Source organism: Periplaneta americana, chromosome 3, assembly GCF_040183065.1.
Source record: "Periplaneta americana isolate PAMFEO1 chromosome 3, P.americana_PAMFEO1_priV1, whole genome shotgun sequence".
NCBI classification, from domain to species: domain Eukaryota; kingdom Metazoa; phylum Arthropoda; class Insecta; order Blattodea; family Blattidae; genus Periplaneta; species Periplaneta americana.
The window spans coordinates 10,641,870-10,664,017 of record NC_091119.1 but is presented as its reverse complement, the minus strand read 5'-3'; the positions used below and the strand labels follow the sequence as shown (position 1 = coordinate 10,664,017).

The following is a 22,148-nucleotide window of genomic DNA, read 5'->3' as shown; positions in this document are numbered from 1 at the left end:
CTATGTTACATTTCAAACGTGTTTGATCTTAATACCGAATGGAACTAAATATTTCGTAAAGATTTACAGACATCATTTGAGAAAGCAGTTTCTTGGTTAAAATTAATTCCTTTATTGTTTATGTAATTTTAAGCACTCCCACCACACACTGTAGTTTATATTATCTCAAAATCCAAGAAGCATGAAATTAAATGTCTTGAAATTTATCTTCTGACACATAGCATTTGGTTTCGTAATTTTATTTTTTCTCACGTTTAATGCCCAATCATACCATAAATGTCTCGCAAGGAGTTTGTCGTAATAAACAATATCAATTTTATTGAGATACATATTAATGTATGACTTTCAGGATATTGTAAGGTAATCGCAGTAGTGAAGTATGCAGTCCAATGTTGAAAGGATTAAGATTTAATTATGATTTTATTAATCTAAAATATTTATGTACATTATACATTCTGATCACTTTACATATATGGCAGCTTCTTTATATACAATAATAATATTATGAAACTTTGCACAAATTAGAAGAGTTTTATGTTAACTCTGTACAATACTATAAATTGAACTGCAAGCTAAGAGGACAGAAAAAATATTAGCTTTCTCCACTGGTAAGTGCTTAGAACTTTGTTCCTTCACATAAGTAGAAAATTATGTTGGAAATAGATTATTTTGTTTTGGAACCAGTAACAGCAGTGTGAAATTTAAATGTTGAAGCTGCAAACTTTCTAGGACCAAAACTTAGTTTATGATTTTAAATGGTATCAATTAAAAAAAAAAAATGCATTATAACTTCGATATGCTCAAAATATATTTTGGAGAAGACCAATTTTATTTCTTTGCTTTCCTGTTGATACATTTCGAAACTTAATTTATTGGTATGAAATAAATTTTTGTACAAACATACGAAGCTGGAACTTCGTAATTGTAATACTCTCTTTGAGTGTTAAATGGGTCACTGATACAGTCTTCTTGATATATTTACATTTCCTTCTTTTCTACACTCATCCTGTATATTTTTATTCCATTATTCATGAAGCAATTTGTGTACAAATCTACTCCGAATTTGTTTGATATGGTTTCCATGGTTACTGAGAATGATAATTGAAGTTGTCTTTTACCTTACAATAATGTTGCTATTTTTTTTTCCCCCTCATTTAATTCATATTTTACTGCCAGAATTATTTGAAGTGAATCTCATTTTATTTATTTTAATTTCTAAGGAAGCTGTACTTGTAAAATTAAGAATACAATACAGGTTTTCGTTATGGAAACAGAGTTTACTTGTTAACTAAGTTGTTGACATTAATCTCTTCAGTGCTTGAAGATTGCTTAGAGCAAATATATTACCTTACAATGCTTGGATTAGTTTTTACATTTCAAGAATATATTTTTTTAACCTTAAAATCACTAAAAGAGACATATTTCGAAACCAATAACAGTCCTTTTAACAGTGTTGATGTTTATTAAAGTGTGACAAAGATACTGTATCTATTTGACCATTTAGTTTTTTATACGAACAATATCTTATATCGATATTACAATAATTTTCAACTCTGAAATATACGTCAAAAACTTAGATTGTAGGTTTCAACTATGTTTTGGATTTGGAAGACTCTTGAACTCTTTGTAACTGTAATGTAGACTGAGAATGTAAAATAGGCATAGAAAAAAAGAAAATTTGAACCAGTTAACATGATATATGAGGATACTGTATTTGTGACTAGCATACAAATTAATATATTACAGAACATGCCAACAAATTTTCTGTCACTGTTGCAATAAAATGTTTGGTAAGAACATCGCACGTATGCTAAGAGTTCGTTGCTGCTGCCTTTTTGCTCGTGACATGCGCAGCTCGTATCTTTTCTCGCTCCTCAGGAGGTGGCAGATGAGGCAGAATACCCTGTGCTCTTCGTTCCGCTCGGACTTTTCCCTGAAATGACAAATACTGGTTTTATATTTCCTTTCATACCAATCAAATTCCTTTCAGTACGTTGCCATCGATATTTGAGTGGTTATAATGTTGGCACTAGAACCTCGTGGGTTCGAATTTGGCTGGAAGTGATGTACAGTGTGTTGAACTCTTCCCTCTGCAACGTACTGCCTCCTTGTAAGGACAAGGACAATACATCTTTCTTTTTCCTGCACCCTTACCCTTTTAGGACTAGACTTTACTCAGTGCGGACATGCGAAAATGAACCCTAAGAACTATATATTATTTTAATGTACCGAAGTACATATGATATTTCCATGTAGATATTCTGCGTCATCATACGATGAAAGAGTAATGGAACGGAGAAAAATTCTCTCTGGCACCGGGATTTGAACTCGGGTTTTCAGCTCTACGTGCTGATGCTTTATCCACTCTTTCATCGTATGATGACGCAGAATATCTGCATGGAAATATCATATGTACTTCGGTACATTAAAATAATATATATGATATGCGTAAATCACTTTGTGATTTAAGATGGCGCTTATTCCGTCGGATCCTGGCCAACTAGTCACTCATAACGAGTGCACCTCAGCACATGTGTGGACTTCAGTCCTACGTTCATAGACATCTATGACGTAGTGCAGAGGGCGACCACTAGAGGGAACCCAAGAGTTGGAACTTAAACTGAGACGATTCTGTCCGACGCCGGGGTGGGTATCCGGTGTGGCTTAGTGAGAGAATTTTTCTCCGTTCCATTACTCTTTCATCCTAAGAACTATACTTGACCTGCAGAAGGATTAGTTGAATACACTGTATTTTTGAGACTGATTAAAAAAATTCCCTCTGTTTGAAAGAGGATTAAAGCTGCAAGTATATATCGTAGAAATACAAAAGTAGAGGAATTCTGTCTTTGAATAGAGGCTCCAGACAAAATTTGTGGCCATTCCTCACTCCTATCGAAATTAAACTTTACTAGTAATTCTAGCAAATCATCCTATCTTTGGGAGTAAAGAATGCTACCTTATTGACTTCAGAAATGGGTGCTGTGTGACTAGCAGTCTAGGAAGATTTTGATGACCAATTTAGAGATGTTAGCAATCAATATGTTTATGGTAGGGATATTAGTAATAAAATAGGAAATATGGTATTTTTCAGAGATATTTTAAATATGGTTCCCACCTTTCATTTAAGGCAATCTAGGACATGTTGAAACAAACATATAATTTTCTTCCTCTGCAGGTGGCATGCACACACGAAACCACTTCTTACTTGGGTAAGCACTAAGTTAATAGTACATTATGCAACGAGCCTATAACGGTAGTAATTAAGACGCGAGTATGTTTATGAAACGAGCACAAGCGAGTTTCATAATTTTCATACGAGCGTCTTAATTACCATTATTGTCAAGTTTCATACGACTTTTTATGCTCCACCATATTTCTAACTTGAAATTATTCATAAGTATTCATGTTATTATTATCTGACTGAGGAGCAGAACTGACTTGTGCAATACCTCGTAAATTGTGAGATGTGCGCAGACGCGAAAGTATGGATTTTTTCCGAGAAACAAATGTCGACATTGACCTTGACATAATCTAGAGAGTAAAATAAACATTAATCTTGATATAACCTTGAAATTGAATTAGACATTGAAAAACGAGATGACAAATTGAATTTATTTGAATATTATTTACAATTAACGCTAATTATTAATCTAATCTCGTGCTAGTTGTCTTTCGATTGCATATCTGAGAATAATTGATACTTGCGCTTTCATATTGCTTTCTGATTGGTGGAAAACCTGAACTTTAATGAATAGGTGTACTTTAATGAGGTCCATTAAAGGGCTGCTACCAGGTGTATAATTACTACATTTCGGCATGGTCGAGCATAAAAATAATTATTTATGGGATATGATACTGTAATCACTTTTATGACTGTCCGATTATTGTAGGTAATATTGACTTGAAATGTAGGTAACTGTTTTAGCATCAACTATTAATTACGGTAATAACTCTCGAAAATATTTTTTGTATTAAATAGCAAACAAATTTTTCTTTAAAACAAAAATATTAGACAGAAGTTACTCTAATTATTAAACTAACAATTGTTACAATCTCTTTAAGATAAAGAAAAAGTCAGTTGTATTTACGACTCATTTAAAAAAAAATACTTTGCATTACTCTTTTCTGTATTTAAAACTTTTCTTTCTTCTTCACTTCCCAGAAAGATGGCAAACTCCGTGGAGGTGGTGTTTTTCTGATTTGCAGCTCATTCTACTGTATTTATTTTCCTTTGTCCAAACTTACCCATTACGCTAAAATTTTTTTTTTACATACGTATTACTAACTGAAAGGCTTTTTGCATTTTCATGCTTTCAGAAACGTTCCACCCATATTTTATCATATGATATAATCACTGTATAGGCTCTCCAGGTTTTTGTTTTCTAGTTATTTAACGATGCTGTATCAACTACTAGGTTATTTAGCATCGAGATTGGTGATAGCGAGCTGGAACTGAGAATTTGCCATAATTACATGGTATTCACCTTACGCTTGGGGAAAACCTGGAAAAACCCAAGCGCTCTCCATGTTAATCAGGAACTACTTCCAAGGTAACTATACAGCAGCATCAAAGTTACCAGTAAACGAGAAAATAGTAATATAGATAAAGAAAACAGTATCACAGTAATCTGAAATATTACCATTTGGCGCCGCAAACTCCCAGGTTATTCTCGAATAACCTTCTCTCTCTCTCTCTGACAAGAAATACCAATACGCAATAGCAGACCAGCAGTGTGCAAGATGATCAATGGCAGCGTAAAGTAGGCCTATGACCCAGCGAGTTCATACATGCTAGAGAAGCTCTTTATCTAATCTTGTCAGAGTCCTCAGCCTTCTGCCAATAACCGCTATTGTGGTGGGGCTGCTAAAGTATGTAGTAATGAGAAGTTAATATGGTATACGTCATTTGATAGTCAAACTCTCACAAGTTTTAAGTTTCGGAAAACATATTTCATATTTCTGTTGTCATGGGAGACACTGTTGAAAAATAGCCATTTCACAATATAAATGCTTTACAAGCTGAACTAAAAGGAGGGGCTACTCATCAATTAGCACTGGTCAGCTTGATGAGTTAATGACTGAATTTGGTATAATTTTCCTCTATCCAATACCTAATTCCCTCTTTACCCTTTCCTATCCAGTCCTCTGACTGAACTCTTACTTTCTTCGACCCTGACGGCATTAGAGCATTTGAGGCCTAGGGGTTCATTTCCCTTTCCTTCCTCCTCTTTCTACTTTTCTGTTCCTAGTGCTGACCTGCTATGGCACTAAAATCGTCCTCCAGTGGCTTAAGGAGGGAACGCTGGTGATCAACAAGATCTCCCAGCTAGGTCCAATGGACCCGTTGACCAACAGTAGGTGTGGTCCTCCAGACATTCTGGGGGTTGTGTGTGAATGAAGTAGCCACCAAAACGTTAAAATATGGTGTTCACTTAAATCGACTACAACTTGCCAATTTCACCCTACATAGAATTGGAATATATCAGTCCCCTAACTGCCCATTGTGCAACTCAAACCAAGAAATGGATTCGGAACACCTCAAAATCTGTGCTTCAGTGGCTGGTCATGATAATATCTTTGAAAATTATTGGAGTGCAAGAGGTCAAATGACTTTATTGTCAAACGCCTGGCATTAGAAAACAACAACAACAACAACAATATAAGTGCTTGCATTCTGCAGCTTGCGAAAACAAATTCTGTAACAGTGGTACGAAGATTGTTTTGTACACATGTCCTACTTCACCATTACTACATCTTTGCATTGGACATGGTACCGCCTATCTCGTTGGCCTCCCAGGTCACCAGACTTGACACCATGTGAGATCTATGTGAAGGCTGCAGTTTATGTGTCATCTATATCCCAAGACATTGGATCATTGCATCTACAAACAGAGGTATTTTGGAGAGTGTGTGACAAGAATTTGACTATCGTGTTGACGTATGTCAAGCAACAAGGAGTTCTCACATTGAAGGTTTATAATACTGGTATGTCAATCAAATTTTCCAGAGTTTCTTAAATTATATGCATCAAGTTGTATTACGTCTGTGTTTAAAATTAATATGGAAATATTGGCTAAACTTTAATATGGGCAAGCACCACTTTACCTATATCGTCAATGTGCTGAGGCTTAGCTAAGTGAAATGATACGGTTTGCAACAAATAGCCCTGAGATCTATGACAGTAGTGCTTTTATGATATTTTGTGTGTGTGTGTGTGTGTGTGTGTGTGATGATGCTTAACCATGTGTGTGTGTGTGTGTGTGTGATGATGCTTAACCATATTGCAGTTTCACTGGCAGTAACTTATGATATAAATACATATGCTATGTATTTTGAAATTTTATTTAATTTATACCCAAAAATTTTTGCAGGATTTGTAGTTTTCAAAATATGCTGCACATTTGTCATGTTGATAATTATTCTTGTCCAAGCATTTGAAAACCATATCATTTTCCTGCAACAATAAAAAACGAGTGAACATGAATTCTTTCTAACATATAGCATATGTAACTATTTTAAAAGCAAGATTTATAGTTCATTACACAATTATTTTCTTTTCAAAAATTGACAGGCAAACAATTACTGAAAAGGACAAAATAATGATTGATCAAAGCTTTCACAAAACCTGCAGAACAGAATTGTTACACGTTAAAGAGATTTAACTTCATGCATATTATAGGCCTATTGGGCTTACTGAACTTGGATAATGTATGATAAAACAAACAAGGCATATAATAGAGAATAATATTAAAGGGAAAAAATTGTTCCGGGACTGGGTACCAAACTCGTGATCTTTGGCTAAGCGCGTCAACACTCTATTGGAATTGTGTATTGTTCCTGGATAGCTCAGTGGTAGAGCGTTGGCGCGCTTAGCCAAAGGTCTCTAATTCGATACCCGGTCCCGGAACAGTTTTTCCCTTCAATATTATTCAAACCAGCTTACAAGAAGCTAAACTTGGAAGCCATTTTCAGCGTATAACTTTCCAATCCTCACTCGTCAGGAAAAAGTATCTTCTATCTAGCTGTCTTTCTCATTTAGTAAGAGAATGCCAATGTTATTTGCCTCCCTTAAAAACCGTTTTAAAGGTTTTTAGCTTTTGGATAATCCAATATTATAAGTTGTGGGTACTGTGTTGAAATATAAATAACGGCTGTAACAGAATATATCAATATCAATCCTGACAACACTACAGATTGTATATAAACTGGGCAGTCTACCATTGGATTTTTTCCTCCACTGCATGACAAGTTATAGGCTATGTCATAAAATGAAGCATTGGGCTGGTAATTCGGTAGAAAATGTTGGTCAGTATGGTGGGCATCGAGAATCAGTGACAGGTTAGATTTTGTTTGTTCAAGCTTTTGGTATGCCTACCAAAAAAAAAAAATTATAAAGTAAATGTAAGCCATACCAAAGATCTGAACAAACCTAACCTAACCTGTCACTGATGTCCGTCATATTGATAGTTTTCTACTGAATGTTGAAGATACATCAATCTATGAATTATCTTAACTTTCAACCAAGATATAATACTTTAGTGGAAAATAAATTTTTACCACTTCAGTATTATGATCATGTAACATATTCAATTTACTTGAATTCAGTTGCGCTACAATAACATCTACCAACCTTTATGCAAGGGTTATTCATTTCATTTTTAAGCTGGCGAAGCTTCATCTTAAATTCTTCGCGTTCTTGTTTGTTTTTCGGTTCTTCAAACCCTTGCGCCCCATTAAACATTTTATGTTATTATTTAAAGAATATTTTTACTTGCGAAATTTCTCAGACGTTTAAATTTTACAAGTTTGCTATCCTGAGTGGTTAGGCTTTGCTCCTTTAAATTTAGTTTTTCTCCGCTCACTTCGCTCTCGGCCTGTTCGTTCTGTGCTCGGTTGTGTTCCGCTCGGGGATTGACAGATCTTTCTTGTTGCTTTGTATCTCTGCTACAATAATGTGTACGAAACTTGGATATTACTTATGCTAAAATTACCATAAAATAATTTTATTATTAATTATTATATAACACTTATGTCGCTAATGTAATAAGTGTAAAATGTATTAATAATAGTATGCAACTTAATCAAGTTGGTTTCTGTTTGGTGTCGAGATTATACGTCTAGCAGGTGCGCATGACGTCATTGAACACTCATTTCATGGCTGGCGTGACAGAGTCGTTGAAATATGAAATCATAATGTGAAGCATTTTAAGCGTGTGAGTGTGTTTATGTGTGTTGTTTTATTTCGTTATTATGTTTTTGACGTTTAGTGTAAGTGCGAGGTGAAGTTTTAAATGTTTCCGCTATGTCTAAAAGCTCCAAAAGTCAACTTAAAATTGACAGCGGCACAGTGGAGGTGAAAAGCAAGGTGAGTTAACTTCAGGCTAATTATTCGTGTGCGCTTCTTGTATGTCAATGATTAGCCAGTATTTTAATGATTTGAGGTTTGAAGCTTGTTGACAGGTACTGAAATAAGGAAATACATTTATACGATTTTCCTCGAGAGGGCTACGCTTTCATGTAAAAAGATTGTTAACATTTGAGTCAAATTCAATAAAATTGCCAACTTTGAGCTCATACTTACACATTTGAAAGCTGGCATGTAAGCGCAAGGATGATTATTGGTTAGAATCTCTCGTGTTTGGACTGTTTACGTTTAATGTATTTCGATTTAGATAATTTTGCAAGGGGACAGTTAATATTTGAAATATTAATGGTGCTGTTGGACGAACATACTTTAACCATTACTCATACACATTATGCTTTTGCACAAAGTAGCTTGTGAAACATTCAGCTTATCTTTTTTAATTGTGGAGATTTAGATGTTGTTAATTCGATAGTTTTTAGCGTTGTTCCAAATAATTTTACTTATCCATTTTTTAATTAATTGTAAGACAAAACCCAAGAATTTGTTAATGCTTAAGGGGTAGAAGTTATTACACTGAATTTGCATAGGCCTGTGGATGCATCTGCCTAAATGGTCATAAACTCATATATATGTCAGATACTTCCTTTATCCTAAGCTATTGATTTGGTGTGGAACCTTCTTTAAGTAGTAGCAATATTATATAAATTGTTACAGTAACATTCTTGGGTGGTTAGTTAAACTTTCAGGTGGGGCGCGCTTCCCTACAGGGACAGCGGCATTTCTCAAAGATTAGACCAGTTTAGATTCCGAGCGTTATGGAAAGGGGAAGGAAGGGGAAAATATGCGTGACTCTTGAGTTACAGTATCGCATACTTGATTTAGAATAAAAATGTTTACATTATGCAAAAATAAGGGAGAAAAATGCTCGAAGAGAAGAATAATACGGGAGCCGGGAGACTGTTAAAAATTAGGGCAAATATGGGAGATCCCGGGAAATACTGAAGGGTTGGCAACCCTACTCATTACTAATCTATTTATCAAACTTTACCTAATCTTCTTATTGACAATAGGGCTACATATCACTAATCTATGTCAGCAAATCCTGTCTAACTTTATCATTAACAGTAGGGCTAATTAACTTGTCACTAATCTACTTCATAAAATTCTACCTAATCTTATCACTTGATAGTGGATCTATTTGTCACTAATAAGGAGGAAAAGGGAATGTAGCACGTATGGGCGAATCCAGAAATGCATATAGAGTGTTAGTTGGGAGGCTGGCGGGAAAAAGACCTTTGGGGAGGCCGGGAGATGGGAAGATAATATTAAAATGGATTTGAGGGAGGTGGGATATGATGGTAGAGACTGGATTAATCTTGCTCAGGATAGGGATCAATGGCGGGCTTATGTGAGGGCGGCAATGAACCTCCGGGTTCCTTAAATGCCAATAAGTAAGTAAGTAAGTAAGGAGGAAAAGGGAAGGGTAGATTAATGTAGAGTAGAGAAGAGATCGAAACCAAATTTTTCCCCCTAAAGACGGCACATTTGAACGTTAGATCCATTATTCTTCTGTTCAATTTTGTTTGTAGTAGGTCTGTTACAACTCTTGTACTAATTTGTAACTTTTCTCAGTTTGATGCAGAGTTTCGTCGATTCTCTGTGTCAAGGCAAGATGCAGGAAAATACGAAGATTTCAGAGCACTGGTTGAACGATTGCACCATTTGGCAGATGTGCCTTTTCTCATCTCCTATACGGATCCTCGGGATGGAGACCTCTTACCCATCAATAACGATGACAACCTTGGCCGTGCACTGCTTACAGCACGACCACTCCTCAGGGTCATCGTCCAGCGGAAAGGTAGGCTTTTATCAAATTAAAATGTAATTACCGGTATGAATATGTGATCTGGTAGTTTGAGACTAACATGCAAAAGTGAACACCTTGCTCAGGTTTTAGTAAGGCCATTCCATGTGACTCTCTCTCACTTCATGCTACATATGAGGGTTGTACGCAAGGGGGGGTTACCGGGTTTGAACCCCTCCCTTCCCCTCCCTTGAACTTTTTGAAAAAAAAAATGACATTTAGATTTAAGTATTTTTTAATCCATAATCGATTCCCCTTCTCTAATCAGAGTAACAAAATCTACATCGACATAAAGCATAGTCCTCCCTCCATCTTCAATATAATCCCTATACTTGGTGCTGCGGCACGTTCGAATTATGACAATGCTATCTTTATTATAGAGAGACCTACAGCCTAGTACTAACCTTGTAATAAAATGAAGTCGACACAATATGAAATTCAACTTAACTTGTTGTGAAACGCATTGAAAAGGTTGTTTTGACAGTTCTGCAGTTAAATATTGTGCATCGTCGATTTTAAACTCATTTTAAGAGTGGTTTTCATCTGTTCATTAGTTTTTCTGACTTTATTGTGAAACGTTCGTTTTATGTTTTGTTCATTTGACAGTTCATAAGATTATTTTTTAATACAAACTTCATATTATCGTTCCGGGGTCTTTGATATGTTTAAGCGACCGCAAAGCTAAGTTTTACAGTTTTTTAGCAAAATGTCGTTTAGTGATTCTCGCGAGATTATTGAAAATTTCACGCAAATGTTTCTTAGCAGCCGCAGCGTGATGATGTTGCGAACATTCTTCCCTGAACTAGTTTCACATCCCCCTGTGAAAACTCAGCTAATAATAATAATAATAATAATAATAATAATAATACACAACATTCTAAGGTCCACACCTGTGGAGTAACGGTTAGTGCATCTAGCCGCGAAACCAGGTGGCCCGGGTTCGATTCCCGGTTGGGGCAAGTAACCTGGTTGATGTTTTTTCCGGGGTTTTCCCTCAACCCAATATGAGCAAATGCTGGGTAACTTTTGGTGTTGGACCCCGGACACATTTCACCGGCATTATCACCTTCATCTCATTCAGACGCTAAATAACCGAAGCTGTTGATAAAGTGTCGTAAAATAACCTACTAAAATAAAAAATAAAACATTTTAAGTACTGATAATGTAAATTATAAACAGTTTTAATATTGATCTCCCCCTTGACATAGTTCTCGTATTCATAGAATGATGGATTGTGGTAATGTTGAAATAAGTATTACTGAAATATGCCTAAGCGTATGAAACTATCATGAAGATCTTTGATTTGTCGACACAAAGTGGGCCTTTCGTTTGAGAATATACATAAGGCACTTACAATGTAATTTTCACAGGATATAGGCCTAGTATTTGACGGTGATTGCCTCAAGTTCTGTTACAATACGCTGTTTCTGAAAATGTATAGATGATTTTGACATAGTATGCTGTATTTTTTTCCTTGATTATTTAACGACCTGTATTAACTACTAGGTTACTTAGTTTCGATGAAATTGGTGACAAGATGAGGCCAATGATTCATCATAGATTACCTGAAATTCGCCTTACAGTTGGGAGGGGGGAACCTCAGAAAAAAACCCAACCATGTAATTAGCCCAAGTGGGGATCGAACCAGTACCCCAGGGCAATGCAGGATCAGCAGACAAGCGCCTTAGCCAACTGAGCTACACTGGCGACAGTATGCTGAAGTGTTTTTGTCACATCTATACTAATAATAAATCTGTAGCCGAAATTTTTCTGGTAATTTTCGATTTTCCAAAAAATAATTGTTCCTGACATATATAATTAACCGCCCTGAGACCGAAAATCGCTTTTTTGAAATGTTTGTTTGTATGTCTGTCTGACTGTATGTTTGCGATAATGGCTGAACCGATCTATATCAAAATTGGAATATAAATTAAGTTCGTTGTAAGTTAGAATTTAGGCTATATGGCATTCAAAATATTTTATTTAAATGGGGGGTTATAAGGGGGCTTGAATTAAATAAATCGAAATATCTCCCTTATTATTAATTTTCGTGAAAAATATTACATAACAAAAGTTTCTTTAAAAATAATTTCCGATAAGTTTTATTCCATGCAAAATTTTGATAGGACTGATATTTAATGAGATAAATGAGTTTCAAAATTACAATAACAACGTCATCTAAGGCGGTGTAATGAAATAAAAAACAAATGACTTCGTCTATAAGGGGCCTTGGACAAGAACAATCGAAAGCTATGAAACATAGCCTACAGAGAATGTTTCTGTGTTTGTATGAAGTAATATTGGAAGCTAAATTAACCGATTTGTATAATTAATTATTAATTCACCATTGGAAAGTGTAGTTTCTCTAGATGGACATAATGCTATAATGTCATTACAGTAACTTCTGAGTGAATTGAGGACAGGTAAGATTAAAATAGCTTCTTATGCACAGAAAACTTGATAGGCATTTGTTTCCTGTATTTCCTAAAATAAATGTCTGGATCAAAATGATTGCATTTTAATTTTTTTAATACAATTTAAATTAAGTAACATAATAAACGATTTATCCTTCTATCAAACACGAATGTTCCCTGGATCAAACGTCCTATTTTAATTATGTAATTACTTTATATTTATTTGTAACGGGTTCAGCGGAGCGCACGGGTATGTCTAATTTTATAGAATAAAACTATAATGATCATGTTCTTTCACTTCCCTCTGCACTGCATATGGTTATATGGGTTTGTAGCTCAACATAGCATTGAGTTTGAACTATGAGTGTAGGAATTGTTGAGAACTAGAGACAGGCTTCTTGGGCTCTGCAGGCTGCCCATGTCAGGCTCATTGTTCATTGCCTCGAGCTAGACCGTATGGACTGCAGACAGGTTTAGTGGGTATACTGCGTTACAGTAGTCGGCTTTGAGTCTGCGGTCTGTCCATGCACATCTCTGTTTATGGCATGCCATCTTCATTCTGCTCTGCCTGTTGTAATTATATGTCTGCAATATTTGTTATTAATGCCATGAAAAGGAAGATACACTGTCAAACTTGTCTTGTTGAGTAAAATTTTGCACTCAGTGATCGTTATCCTGGAAATGAATATGTAGAATGTCAAAATTGTTTGACTATAGTGAGGGTCACGCAAGAACAGTTCCAAAACAGCAAATATTGCTGTCTTGTCAGTGTTGCCAACTGTTACCAGATAACACCATATGAAGTAAAATCACGATCCTGTGTATAGAATGACTTATTTACTTACCGTACTTTACCTTTATGTTGGAACAATATTCTACGTAATTCAATAATTTGTAACATATTTTCGTAAGCAAACTATACGAGAAAGGGATCAACATGTTAGGTATTTTGTCTGACAATATGAAATTCATTGGTTTGACTAAATAATTGATCTTCGAGACCTAACCTAAAAATGTATCTTGTTTGACCACATGAAATTATTAGTACTAACTCCGAATGTAACCATGAAATGTATGCTTAAGAATAACTTGTTCCTAATAATTTTGCTATTCTAATTATAATTGCTGTCTCCATAAGTATAATTTTATTCTTTCTTCATTATCTTCTTTCAGTTAAATCTGAAAGAACAGAATGCCAGTAGGGGAAGTTATCCCCACTCTCGCAGCACGCTTTACACTTTCTTGGTGGAGTCGCTGCCATTCTTTTTCCTCTTTTTGACATTATTCTAATAAAAATCTAAACACGAAAGAAATTCATTAAAATGTGAAATGTTATTTCTATCAATTACCCACTTGCATTATCACAACCAAGTATGTTATATTTATTTACACTTACCTGACTATAGTTTTGAATTGTAACCACAACGCAACACATAAAACAACTATTATGTATTAATATTAGTACTGATATTAATTAATTATTAGTATGTTCAAATTTCACTAGCTTCAGTAACCGGCTCAGAAATCTAATACAATTTTAATTTCGTGGAACTCCAGTCTGTGTCAGCTGCCAACATTAACAGTTACAAATTCACTATCATTTGTAGTATTTGTCAGTATCGAAATTAGAAACTAATTTGGCAAAAGAAAATTCAACCTGCAAACTAGAAAATCACCACAATCCACTAGTATATGTAGTAATGGGGGAAAAATTGTTAGGTTTCACCCTTACGGTATGAAGTAAGCTGACCTGGACTATAGCAATGGTGAAGCCATCTACTTACGCCTAGGCCAGGGGTTCTAAACCTTTTAAGATTGTGACCACTGTCCACATGTAATAGTAAGTGAAGCAAGCATCATGAAATCGAGTAGGTTTAATAGGCCTATATGAATACATAAATACAAGTAAAATAAATAAGTAAGCTAATAAATAAATAGACTTTTAAAACATTCACAACAGTTTGACTTCCTTGAACTTCAATGTTACTCAGGATTTCAGTGATGTCCCAGGAGAAGATGCTTGTAGCTACGTACATGTAAACAGTCCTGCAGATGTGAATTAGTTAATCCCGTGCGTGCTTTGTTCTTGAGGTATTTCGTAAGTGAGAAAGTTTTTTTTTTCGCATAGGTTGGTTGTTCCAAACATAGCCAAACATTTGCGAGAAACATTCCGCAGTATTTGGAATATTTTTGTATCTTCTGTCGGGCGCGCTTCCGAACAGGGGCAGTGGCATTTCTCCTGAGGTTAGAGCTCAGTTTAGGTGTGTGTGTGTATTAATCGAAAATTAGGGGCTAGAAAGTATTGAAAATAGGACGCATGTTTATATGATATTTTTTTCGATTAATACACACACACCTAAATTGAGCTCTAACCTTAGGGGAAATGCCGCTGCCCCTGTTTGGAAGCGCGCCCCTTCTGTCCCCCAAAGGCTATGAACTTCTCCTTTTAAAACAAATATTTCCATGCTAAGGAGGGCTGGAAATCTAACAACTGAATTTCTGTACAAGCAGTCATAGGCCTATTATTTTCTTGAATGATCTTGATTTTTCTGATTAAGTCCACACTGAATTGAAAGAGGTTATACATCATGAAATACGAGAAGGCCTATCAAGTCTCTAACATATTATAATGGATGGATAGGAACATTGTTTGTTTTGGATCGTACAACAAACTTTGAATTGAAAAAAAAGGACCTCAGGAGCATTCGTGTTCGTGAGCACTTTTTTACTCGCAAGATGAAAACACCAAATGTCATCAATCAATCAATCAATCAATCAAACTCCTGTATCTCCTCATGAGGAGCATAGGGCATTCACAAAGTGCCTCCATCGGACCCTATTTGCAGGCAACTTCTTCACTTCGCTCCATGTTTTCCCCTCCCTAGCAATTTCCTCCAAAACTGTTCTCTTCCATGTATTTTTTGGCCTTCCTCTTGTTCTACTACTCTGGGGGTTCCAATCCAAAGCCATTCTTTCTACTGCTCCATCTTCTTTCCTGATTGTGTGCCCTACCCAATTCCACTTTCGTCTTTTGATTTCTATTGTGATTTCTTTCTGATTTGTTATCTTCCATAGTTCTGAGTTTGTGATTATATCTGGCCATCAAATTTGTAAGATTCTTCGTAAATATCTATTAACAAATGTTTGCAGTTTATTTTGTATAATTTTACTTGTTTTCCATGTCTCACAGCCATATAATAAGACTGATTTCACATTACTGTTAAAGATTTTAATTTTTATGGATCTAGATATAATATAAGATTTCCATATTGGGTACAACTGGACAAATGCACTATTTGCATTTTTTATTCGGTTTTTTACATCCTCAAAGGCTCCACCATCCTTGTCAATTATACTACCCAAATATTTAAATTCTTGAACAGTATCAATGGTATTATTATTTATTACAACTTTATCTGTCTTTTTACTATTTAATCTCTTTTCTTTAGTTTTCTTTACGTTTATTTTCATATGAGCGCCTTTTATTACTTCTAATAAAGTACCAAATGTCATGAAAGGAGCACTGTCATCAGGTTGAGAACGCCTGACCTAGGCTAATTGTTAATTTTATTTAGCGAGTAAGCCTGTAGATAAAGTGAAACACATTTTTAGACAACATTTGTAGGTTAAACACAATAGTTTGACGCAACTTTCGGAAAAATAACTCTTCAGATATGAGAGAGGATGTTTAATTTATATTTTACTGTTTGCTTTTTGTGATACGTAAAATATAGCTTTAGCTTCATATTGGTGGAATTTCCCTCCCCCTTTCCCCTCCACTTCTTAGGACGCTTGCACTGCAGCCTGAGACTTCGCCGACTGCCTTCCTCCATATTGCAGGATGATTATTTTTGTATCACATCTTATCAATTCAGCTACGGCATCCAGGTCTGACAGTCTCTCCCTCTCGATATTTCACAGCCTCCTCAGATTGATGGCATCTGTTCACAAATCACGTACTACGTCCTGCTGCATCCTATATTGACCTGAAGATCGCAGCACCGTAGATATCGCCATTCACCATGGTGCCATCTGTCCGAGGGAGCTACACAGACTGGTGACTCCCTGGTCTGCTGTAGTCGGTTGTGAAAGCCCCTGTGCCTCCTTGGGATCTATGCAGCTTCCCCATAGATGACATCTGTAGGCGAATCATGACACCATGTCTACTGGATCTCCTTGTCGACCTGAAACTATTGAATATGATAGTTGTTGTTGTTTAGTCAGCTGTCTGAAGACAGGTCTGAACCTCACAAGTGATACCAACAACACACTAACTTACTTATGAGGCAGCTAGGCCAGGAGATAATGGGATAGGGTGGCCAATTCCTTTCCCCCTCCATTGCATACGTCGCTGACTAGCTGCATATTACACTAATTAGACCCTTTCTGTTACAGAAACTGTCAACAGACATGTAAAAACTGAATACACACATGTAGTATTAAAAAGAAAGAAATACACTGTGAAATAAGGTCAAATACAGTAGTACAGTAAAATCCCTTGTATCCAGCACCCAAATAACTGGCAATACCAAAACAACGGCACTTTTGACTAGGCCAAAAAAAAATAGTCATTCTTGCAAAAAGGAAGAGTCGGACGAAATTTTGAGTGATTTTCATAGATTGCACATGCCGCATATTGTGTTTACTCTTTATATTGTTCACGCAACACACTCACATACACAAAAAAACCCGTTATGTCCCTAGAGTATATCGGGTAGCATCAGTAAGCTATCACTTGGACCTTGCAAACAATGCGCAGAGACGATATCTTTAAATTTACCACTTGAACTCACCCGTTTCGAAGGGGTGTTGGATGAGTCTAAATAAGAAAATGTGAAATTCTTTGTTCCTACAGTGCGCAAAAATTTCATTCGAGTGATAAATAGTATCATGGCTATTACCGCTAAGCGCTGCTGTTGCACAATGGATTCCGCAAAACGCAAGCAAAATATTCTTAAGCTCAAATCATTGAGCGTTACTTCATTGTCTTCATATTTGCGACGTTGGCTACACTGCTCTTCACGTCACATTACTCACATGACCGTCATTTAAAATTGTCATAAGGTTATGAAAACTTTTAGTATTTTTTACGCTATTATGTATTACAATAATTATGAACTGATGAATGTACATTATCGTATTCAGTACTAAAAATAAACATTGTACGTATTTCAAAACTGTATTTTTAAATATCTATATGAAAATTACTAAATTTCAACATGGAAAAAAATGTTTGTGTAATACAGTGTGTCTTTACATAACCTATAAATGTATTTTCCAGTTATCAGGCAAAATCCGTTATCTGACACTGGCTTTGTCCTACAGTTGCCGGATATGAGGAATTCTACTGTATTACATTCATGACTCAAACCTGTAGCATTACGTTGTAGAATATTCACATCTTGAAATCTTACATGTTTGTCTCTCAATGTAGTCCCCACCCAGAGATCAGATTCATTGCATTCACGCATATTGTGGTATGAGCAGTAATGAGAGAGCCGACATTCTAGCAAAGAAAGGCACTAAAATTGAACAAAAACAAAACTATAATTTTTCGTATTATTCAGTACAACAAGTTATTAAAAATAAAATTAAAAATAATTATAGTGTCCAAATATTAAATACATAAAAAATTCCCATTGGAAAAATTTACTAGAAAGACCTGATTTAATTCCTGACCTACCACGTAAATCTGCTGTGGCTATGTTCAGACTCCTTACAGGTCAAGATTGTCTTTGTAAACATTTACATAGCATTGGCATCCTGTCTACTCCAAATTGTGTATTGTGTTCTCAAGAAGAAGAAATGGATATGAATCATTTAACATATTGTGAAGCACTTAAAAAAATACAAGCCTTACACTGGGAACCAAGAGACAAAATTACTCGATTGTTAAATGAAGAGCATTAGATACCTACCTACCTAGTATTACGTTCATATATAATGCATATTCACAAAGTTATTTCTAAGAAAATTCAGTGGGGTGGAAATAATACATTTTGGCAGGGATAAACGTGTATAAATCAAGTTGAGGATATTTTTGGTAGTAGAAAAGATATCGTGTGCCACCTGTTCTCTTAGAAATCACACTTAGAAGATAACTTACTTACTGGCTTTTAAGGAACCTGGAGGTTCATTGCCGCCCTCACATAAGCCTGCCATCGGTCCCTATCCTGTGCAAGATTAATCCAGTCTCTGTCATCATATCCCACCTCCCTCAAATCCATTTTAATATTATCCTCCCATCTACATCTCGGCCTCCCCAAAGGTTTTTTCCCCTCCGGCCTCCCAACTAACACTATGTATTTCTGGATTCGCCCATACGTGCTACATGCCCTGCCCATCTCAAACGTCTGGATTTAATGTTCCTAATTATGTCAGGTGAAGAATACAATGCGTGCACTTCTGTGTTATGTAACTTTCTCCATTCTCCTGTAACTTCGTCCCTCTTAGTCCCAAATATTTTCCTAAGCACCTTATTCTCAAATACCCTTAACCTATGTTCCTCTCTCAAAGTGAGAGTCCAAGTTTCACAACCATAAAGAACAACCGGTAATAGAACAGTTTTATAAATTCTAACTTTCAGATTTTTTGCCAGCAGACTGGATGATAAAAACTTCTCAACCGAATAATAACAGGCATTTCCATATTTATTCTGTGTTTAATTTCCTCCCGAGTATCATTTATATTTGTTACTGTTGCTCCCAGGTATTTGAATTTTTCCACCTCTTCAAAGGACAAATTTCCAATTTTTATATTTCCATTTCGTACATTATTCTTGTCACGAGACATAATCATATACTTTGTCTTTTCGGGATTTACTTCCAAACTTATCTCTTCACTTGCTTCAATAAAATTCCCGTGTTTTCCCTAATCGTTTGTGGATTTTCTCGTAACATATTCACGTCATCCGCATAGACAAGCAGCTGATGTAACCCATTCAATTCCAAACACTCTCTGTTATCCTGGACTTTCCTAATAGCATACTCTAGTGCAAAGTTAAAAAGTAAAGGTGATAGATGTGTCTGTTTCCCGGGGACAGTCCCCGAATTTTGCTTTTTGTCCCTGGACAGAATTCGTTCCTGGAATGTCCCTAGATTTAACAATTTTTTTGTAGACATTCCCTGATTTATAATTTTTTCTAGACATCCGCGGATTTTCATTGTTAATTATTAATGTGGTTCAGTGATCCTTGCACAGCGCTGTAATAAATTTTACTAATACAATTTTACCACTTTTTCATGATTTTCATTAAAACTGAAGATTAGGATATAGCTGCAGTCAAGTCTTCCTTTCTTATCAAAGTTATTAACAGGAAAGAAGATACATTTATTCCACTATCAATAAAGAAACTTTTGGGCATCTTTAGAAGTGGTTCTTATTTCACAACAGAATTCTCAGTGTGTCTCGTGAATTTTATGAATATGTTGAATATTCCAGTACCTGGCTTATTCATTCACAAGACAAGATCTCTACGAGATGTACTTATATTGCTGAGATCTCCTCTAGAAAGAGAAAAATTTCAAGAGACTCCGTTATTTTTCTTCAAATGTAGATGCACTTGACCTGGATGAATATAGGCCTAATTTATTTGATGAGATTTCTTGCTTGAAGAAATATGTGACTTAGGAGAAAATGGCAAAGTGGAATGACGGAAATGCTATTCATTGCTCTAAATTTAGTAGGATTTATCTTTTTATTTTTATTTTCTTCTGCGAAAGTGATTAGCTGTGTACAACTTCAGAAGTTGATTGAATTGTCTCTATGTCCTAGAAGTAATGTTTCAGTGGAGAGAATATATTGAATGAACATGATGTGGACATTCCAGAGATTGAGAATGAGTTTAGAAATTGTTAGTACCATGTTAGCTATCTTAACCTACTTCAATATCACATGTCAGACATTTGTTGAAAAATTAGGATCTAGAGACTTGTTTAAAAAAATTCACTCTTCTGAAGAAAGTAAACAATAGTTTAGTCTGTAATTTGAGTACCAGTTTCTTAATTCTGTAAAAAAAAAAAACAAAAAAAAAACAATATAATTGAACTGCAAACTAATAGATATGTTAAAAGTATTTTGTGCGAGATCGTGCGTATTTGCTTGGTTTTCGCACAAAACCAATCCTCGGAAATTCTAAAATTCCACATTCAGTATTCCCAACCTAACACACATAACAATTTCGCTCTTCTTACCGCTTAAGTGACATATTGATTTTGCTGCTTTAGGCTTTTAACATATTATTTTTAGAGACGTTCAATATAGTAATAATTATAAATTGGAAACTTACCACTGCAATTTCACCTAAATTGCACTGTTAATTATTGTTTTTAAATATTTGCAAAAATTAAGTAAACTCTACAACTCCACTAAAGTTACTGCATTCGTGATGCAAGTAACATTAAGGAAACCGTGAAAAAATAAACACAAATGTAACAATTAATTTCAATGTGCAGAATTAGATGTCAAAGATATTTTCCATTTCTAAACATCTCCTTGACCGGCAAAATTAAACTTGCCGATGTTATTACTGCAATATGTTATATAAATAATATTGTTAAAATATTGAAATGAAAAATAAATCATTACATAGCCTTACCGTTTGTTTTAAGTTCGCATTTATAGACTGGGGGGGGGGGAAAGACAGACGTATATCACGGCCTGCTGGAGTATAGTAAACACAGAAAACATTTTAAAGCAACAATGTTGAAGATAGATATTTTTTTGCAAATTTGCCGTCATTGAACAGAAACCAAGATGGAGATTTCATCGCAACTAATTAGAAATTCCTCTTTCAGGTTTGTAATAAACGATCTTCGCACAAAATAATGTACAATACATGAGCGGTATGTTTTCTTTCAATTCTCGGAAATTAAAAAAGCTCAACTACGTTTCGCTTTTTCAAACTTTTCCTCGAACATGACAACTTCAACATACCGCTCTCGTAACGCATATTACTATTTTATATGTCTATCTGTCCCCGGAAATAGTGAAAAAATTCTGGTAATCTTATTGTAACATGGTAGTTAAGACGAACTCATACTGATGACATGTTGTTAGGAGACTACTGTTCTATTAATTGCTTATTATATGAGAAATTTGCTAGCCTTCATGCACTTCGCATTCCTCTACCATTATCATTAGTTTTCGAGCCTAATATGCGTAATAAAGATTCTATGTGTCTATTTTGAGTCTTATATTGAAGAAGAAATGCAGCAGAAACTTTTGGATGGGTATAACTTATTCTTTCATTGCGTTACTGTTGTAACTGTGTTATGTAATACTGTATTTTTAAGCACCCTGTTATGAAGTCATAATGTATTCCAAAGGAATGCATCAATCAATATATGGAATGCCTGTGGTCAGTATATGGACTGTGAAGGCAGCATTTCCTCCAGCTTCATTATTATGCCGTACTCATGAGGTACTTGTGTTTCCATATCATTGCTACTATGTATGCCGGCTCAAGGTTATCATACTTGGGTTATTCATGAGGCAGTTTTCGTGG

The 22,148-nt window shown here is 35.4% G+C and overlaps 2 protein-coding genes across 2 annotated transcripts in view; one reads left to right on the top strand and one right to left on the bottom strand.

Moving 5' to 3' along the window:
• Positions 1-401: 401 nt before the first annotated feature.
• Positions 402-7,896, bottom strand: LOC138695790 (coiled-coil-helix-coiled-coil-helix domain-containing protein 7). The gene is made up of 3 exons (XM_069819988.1): positions 7,631-7,896; positions 6,356-6,454; positions 402-1,933 (listed from the first exon to the last, which is right to left on the bottom strand). Exons 1-3 carry the CDS (start codon positions 7,739-7,741, stop codon positions 1,811-1,813), a joined length of 333 nt encoding a protein of 110 aa, XP_069676089.1. The 5' UTR covers positions 7,742-7,896; the 3' UTR covers positions 402-1,810.
• Positions 7,897-7,921: 25 nt separating this feature from the next.
• Positions 7,922-22,148, top strand: part of par-6 (partitioning defective protein 6) — a 116,876-nt gene continuing 102,649 nt past the window's right edge. Inside the window, exons 1-2 of the mRNA XM_069819987.1 lie at positions 7,922-8,365; positions 9,998-10,223. Coding sequence (XP_069676088.1) covers positions 8,303-8,365; positions 9,998-10,223 — 289 coding nt within the window. The 5' untranslated portion in view covers positions 7,922-8,302. The remainder of the gene's footprint in view (positions 8,366-9,997; positions 10,224-22,148) is intronic.

What these genes read in the sequence shown, in the direction of transcription:
- LOC138695790 (XM_069819988.1), bottom strand. Translation starts at nt 7,741, where the DNA reads ATGTTTAATGGGGCGCAAGGGTTTGAAGAACCGAAAAACAAACAAGAA. An exon ending in TGAATAACCCTTGCATAAAG is followed by an intron (nt 6,455 to 7,630) that starts GTTGGTAGATGT and finishes TTATTGTTGCAG; the next exon opens with GAAAATGATATGGTTTTCAA. An exon ending in AATCCTGCAAAAATTTTTGG is followed by an intron (nt 1,934 to 6,355) that starts GTATAAATTAAA and finishes TTGTCATTTCAG; the next exon opens with GGAAAAGTCCGAGCGGAACG.